At 38.3% G+C, this 6296-nt stretch overlaps 1 protein-coding gene across 1 annotated transcript; it reads left to right on the top strand.

The window, feature by feature from the left end:
* Nucleotides 1-343: 343 nt before the first annotated feature.
* On the top strand, nt 344-3201 carry LOC141590338 (uncharacterized). The gene is made up of 3 exons (XM_074410935.1): nt 344-1168; nt 1741-2631; nt 2716-3201. Exons 1-3 carry the CDS (start codon nt 344-346, stop codon nt 3199-3201), a joined length of 2202 nt encoding a protein of 733 aa, XP_074267036.1.
* Nucleotides 3202-6296: the final 3095 nt, after the last annotated feature.

Below are 6296 nucleotides of genomic sequence, written 5' to 3'. Positions count from 1 at the left end.
TACTAACACTCACCTTCATCATGGGGGTAGGGTGTGGATTATTTGGAATCCTGCTATGTTTAATGTTCAAATTCTTCTTTATGATGCTCAATTTTATCATTTAGTAGCCACGGATGTGGAGTCTAAGTCTCAGTTTACTCTTACTGTGGTTTATGCTTACAATGGAACTCAAGAAAGGAAAGAGTTGTGGGTAAAGCTTTCTCAAATTAAAATTCAGACTCAGGGACCTTGGGTTATTTGTGGAGATTTCAACACTGTTCTTAGTCCCAATGAAAGACTGGGTGGTCACAGCACATAGGAAGAAATAGATGATTTTAAACACTGTATTGATGAGTCTGAAGTGATGGATTGTCCAGCTTCTGGATCTCTTTATACTTGGTGCAACAAGCAAGATCCTTCCACCAGAGTGTATAGCCGTCTTGACAGAGTTTTAGTGAATCCAATGTGGCTCACTGCAAATCCCCTTGCCTATGCTCACTTTTATTGTGAGGGCACATTTGATCATACACCAAGTGTGGTGCAAGAACAATGTGATGGACCTAAGAAGAGGAGAAGCTTCAAATATCTCAACATGTGGAGTCAATCTGTTGACTTCAAGTCTTGTGTCCAAGAGCATTGGAGTAAATATTGGCCTGGGACCAAAATGTACCAGTTAACTCGTAAGCTGAAAAATCTTAAAGGGCCACTAAAGAGTCTCAATAGGCATGACTTTGATGATATTGAGAACAATGCTGCCAGAGCTAGGATGTATCTTGAATCCATTCAGGAGAAGTTAAGGATTGATCCCAACAACCCTGATCTTATTCATATGGAAATTGAAGCTGCTAGCAGTGTGAGATTTCTGGAGGATGCTTGCTATACCTTCTTAGTGCAGAAATCCAAAGTCACATGGGTGGATAAAGGGGACAGCAACAACAGATACTTCCACAGTGTGATCAAAACAAGGCAAGTGAGGAGTAAAATTATGAAAATTGAGGATAATAAGGGTATGCTGTGTGAAGATATCAGTCATATTCAGAATGCTTTTATTGATTTCTACACTGATTTGCTTGGCACCAGTTCATCTATTACAAAGGTCTCTCAACATGTGGTTCAGCTGGGTAATATTTTTTCTGAGGAGCATCGTGCTATCCTGTTTTCTCCCATCACAAATGATGAGATAAAACAGGTATTATTTTCTATTCCCCCCATAAGGCTCCTGGGCCTGATGGGTATTCCAGTGGGTTTTTTAGGGATTCCTGGGACATTGTGGGTCCTTCTGTGTGTGAGGCTATTCATGATTTCTTCCACAATGGTCAACTTTTAAAACAAATCAATCATACCTTGGTTACCTTAATCCCTAAATGTGATCTGCCCAAAAATGTCACACAATTCAGACCCATTTCTTGTTGCAATGTTGTTTATAAGTGTATCTCAAAACTGTTGTGCAACAGGCTAGCTCAAATTCTTCCCCATATTATTAGTGATAGCCAGGGTGGGTTTATTAAAGGTCGTAGTATTGTGGAGAATATCCTAATTTGTCAGGATGTGATTAGATGTTATAAGAGGAAGTCTGTGTCACCTAGATTCATGCTCAAAGTTGACCTAAAAAAAGCCTATGACTCTGTTAATTGGGATTTCTTGGAACAAATGCTCAACTATTTGAATTTCCCTCCTTTCTTTATTCATCTAATCATGGAATGACCAAGAACTGCTTCATACTCTCTTGTTCTTAATGGCGAGTCTTTTGGACATTTCAAGGGGGCTCAGGGGCTGAGGCAGGGAGATCCCCTATCTCCCCTTCTTTTCACTATAGCTATGGAGTATTTGAGTAGGATATTAGCCTATACCACTGCTACTTTCCCTTTCAAATTCCATCCTCTTTGTAGTCCCTTGAGATTGTCCCACCTGATGTTTGCTGATGATCTTTTACTATTCTGCAAAGGAGATGTGAAGTCTATTATGGTTATTTTGAGATCCTTTTCCACCTTTTCTCATGCCTCTGGTCTTCAGATGAATCCTACCAAGACTAATGCTTTTTTTAATGGGGTTCCTACTGATATTAAGCATGAGATTCTGCAAATTTCTGGGGTCCATGAAGGCTCCCTGCCATTCAGGTATCTGGGAGTTCCCATTACCTGTGGTAGAATGTCTAAGTTGGACTGTAGTATTTTGGTGGAGAAACTAATCACTCGTATAAGAAGTTTTGGTTCAAAAAAATTGTCATACTCTGGGAGATTGGTGTTAGTGTCCTCTGTTCTTACTGCTCTTTACAATTACTTGGTGAATATCTTTGTTATACCTAAGGGTGTGCTCAACAAAGTCAATTCCATTTGTAGAAATTATCTTTGGGATGGAGGGCCTGACTTTATCAGATGCCCAAGAGTGAGTTGGGAGAAAGTCTGCTCCCCCAAGTCTGAGGGGGGACTGGGTCTTAGAGATAGTCATATCTGGAACATTGCAGCCGTGGGCAAGTTAGTATGGTGGGTTTATTTCAATCCAGATAGACTTTGGGTGAAGTGGGTTAACCAAATTTATTTAAAGGGCCAAAACTGGGATGATTATCAACCTGGGACTGATATCAGTTGGGGTTGGAAGTCAGTTTGTAGGATCAAGGATAAACTGGCTGCTGGTTATTCCAATGGGCAATGGGTGTTAGATACTAAAGGCTACACAATTCAAAGTGGTTATGAGCTTCTCAGACATAAATTCCAGACTGTATCATGGCATAAATAGGTCTGGAATCCTTGGTGTATCCCTAAACATCAATTTATTGCTTGGCTTGTGGCTAGAGAGGCTCTTCTGCTCAAGGAGAGGCTGCTGTCCCTAGGCATAGCTGCTGATGCTGACTGTTTACTCTGTGGTAAGGGGATTGAAAATCATATTCACTTGTTTCAGACATGTGAATATGCAAGAAAGATTTATGCTGAGCTTGGTACTCTGTTGGATGTTGCTCTTCCTGCAACTGACTTGATATATCTGATAGGTTCTGGGCAGCATTCCAAACTGAAGAAAGGGGTCCTCCTGTGTGCTGTTCTTGCAGCTCAATACCACATTTGGATCCAATGTAATCAGGCTAGGGTTGCAGGCTGCATCCTTAGGCCTAATCTAGTTGTGTCACAGATAATGAAGTTACTAAAAATGAGAGTTAGTTCACGGCTTCAGCCTAATTTAGTAAGTCGAGATGTTATGTGGCTAAGTAGTGTCAAATTGCATTTGTAGATTCCTTTTAGGAATTGAAACTGTTATGTAACCAAAAAAACGGTGTTGTAACTTTTGTTACGGTTATTAATGGAATTCTTACATTTCACTAAAAAAAAAAAAATGGTGAGAAGTTGGCAAATCCAATTGCCCAAATGGAAGCCACCCAAATGCTCAATGAAGAAGAAGGGGATGATAATGAGGGTGAATAAGAATTTGGATGGCATTATGAAGCTACTCTTGTGAATCCCCCACCACATCCTAAATTCATAAGCATTGAACATCCCATACTCCAACTTGTACCCCACTTTACAAACACTCATGATGGATGTGAATATGAAGATGCAACTTTTGAGGAAGGGGAGTGCTTGATTGATTATGGACCAAGAATGGATGATGAATTGAAGCATGATGAAGTTGGGGAGGGGGGGGGGGGGAGCAATGATGAATGTGAGTTGAAAGCCAATTATGAGATAAGTACTTTATCTAAATTGTCTAATGTATCTAGCTCACACACTAGCCTTGCTTCTCCAATTTGGGATACCTATGATGATGATAAGGAATACCCCCCACCACAATTTTCCTCTATGACCCATGTAGAGGAAGTGTGTTCCCTTGACACTTATGGGAGTGAAGGTAAAACTTGGAAAGAAGAGGTCGATGAATTTGAACTTGTTATCTTTGGAGAATTGAGGGGCCAAAAGGAAAACTATGATGTTGGCATCTTTGATCATAGTTTGGAATAAATTGAAGCTCTTTTCTTTGGAAATGGTTCAAGTTCTAAGGAGGGTCAAGAAGAAAGTAAAGAAAATGAAAACATGAATGACCTCAATGGTGAGAAGTTGACTCCTCCACATCTTATCCTTCAACTATCCCCTCATCAAAGAAATGTGAACTCTCCTTCTACTATTGAAGGATTGATGAATCAATGCTCTATCATCATAGAATTTGAAAGAGATGGTGGAGAGTGGAAGCCTCCGGGTGAATATGGGCAATACTTCATACATTGTGTTGACAAGAATCATGTGCTTGTTGGTTTGAAGCATTGTAAGAAGCGAAGTGCCAAGGGCAAAACAAATGGGAGAGTGTTTGGCAAGTTCTATTCCAAGCCAAGATGGCTAAACTACGTTTTGACATCGCCGATCTCCTATTTGTGCTTATTTGAAGCCCATTCAAAAGATTTTGATAGGTTGCTAAGAGCATTAAGCTACATGGATAATGCTAATGAACAAGGCAACAAGGAATGAGTTTGGTGGAGTCCTCCCTCAAACCATCATTTGTAAGATACTCTTTCCTTTGACTTTGCATCATGCATTTACACTTACATTTAGTTATATACATAAACATTTAGCTTGCATTTGTATTATATATTGCATTTACATTAGTTAGTTCATATAGTATAACTTGCATTGTAATATATCTCACATGGTTCATGTAGTTAGTTGCATATAGACTAGAATTCATGCATAGTCACTAATGACCAAACCTATTCCTTTCTACACTAGAAATAGTGCTTAAATCGGTTTGGGGAGGTTTGATCATAGGTGACTTAAGCATTTAGCATGCATCATATAGTATAGATTAGATTGCATTAATTTGTTATATATGTCATATAGAATTGCATTTAGGTAGAGCATGCATTCATTCATATCATATCATTGCATTTGTACTTTAATTTCCATAAAACCCCCCAAAAAAAAAAAATTATTTAAAAACATGTATTTCTTTATCATTCCTACTCCTACATGTACATTGAGGACAATGTCCAAAATAAAGTGGGGGATGGGAATTTATATTCCAAAAATACAAAAAAAATTAAAAATTTTGAAAAATACAAAAACATGTCTTTTTATTCCATAAAGCATAAAAACCATAAAAATTTGAAAAATTGAAAAACCCAAAAACATGTTAATTTCCTTTATAGTGTAGTCTTGTATATATTGTGCTTTGATACGGTCGTTTCTGTACCAAAAATAATACCTAAATACAACTAACAGAAGGTAGCAGCAAGTAGGGTCGATCTCCACAGGGAGGCAAGATATCTATCTGTAGTCCGTCTATCTATGTCACAATTGGGGAGTTTTAGTTTGGTTTTCAAAACTAATGAATGTTTAAAGGGAAGAGCAGTAAAGAGAGAGCAATAAAAGACAGAAAATATAATAAAGGTGATCAAATAAGAGAGAACATGTCAGGATTTCGGTTCACCATGGCAGTTTATCGACTCGGTCGCATATAGCCTAGACAATCTACTGTGAGAGAGGTAAGGGAAAGGTCCTTCCGGTCCACTTTCTACCCTAGATTTCCACTAACTTAACTTCCGTCCTCGTTATGGTAGTCTACTGTTCATAGCAGGTCTGTTCATTCCAATCTTCCGATCCAGGAACGAAATTAACCAAATTAAAATAATTTAGAAGCATGCATTCAACCAAATTGGTGATACAGTTATATTGCCATGGGTACAGATTCTCACAAGTAAACCATCTAGTCTATTTGCTACATCGTCACAGTCCTACCATGGATTCCCTAGTCCTAACATAAAAGAAATTAGCTACTCATATCGCTAGTGATGTCAACAATAACAATAATGAATAAACTAACTAGAGACATGATGCAACAACATAAATTAAGCATAAACTGAGATTAGGGCAGAATAATTAAGACAATAAAGCAAGGATTAAAGTAAGAAAGTAATGAGATTAAGATTAAGAGGAGAAAAGAGATTACAATCACAAGCGATTCCGGCGTAAAGAACAACCAAAATCCAAGCCAAGAGATCCAAGAGTAAAAGTTACAGTGGAAAGTTTAAGGGAGAGATTAAGAGAGTAAGTGGCGTTCCAAGATGAGTCCAACCTCCTTATTAACCTAATTATGAAAGCTTAAATAGAAAAACAAAAGTCTATCATGAAATTAAGCCCAACACGGGTTAATTAATCCCGCGTAACATCAAAACCACTCGATCGAGTAACTTTATATCACTCGATTAAACAAAATTAAGCTCAAACCACTCGATCGAGTAGAAAATCTACTTGATCGAGTAACCCCTAAAACACAACTACTCGATCGAGTAGAAAAAGGAGTCGATCGAACACAATTGTACTCGATCGAGTACTTTCCAG

Source organism: Silene latifolia, chromosome 7, assembly GCF_048544455.1.
Source record: "Silene latifolia isolate original U9 population chromosome 7, ASM4854445v1, whole genome shotgun sequence".
NCBI lineage: Eukaryota > Viridiplantae > Streptophyta > Magnoliopsida > Caryophyllales > Caryophyllaceae > Silene > Silene latifolia.
This window is presented reverse-complemented; position numbering and strand designations above follow the sequence as displayed.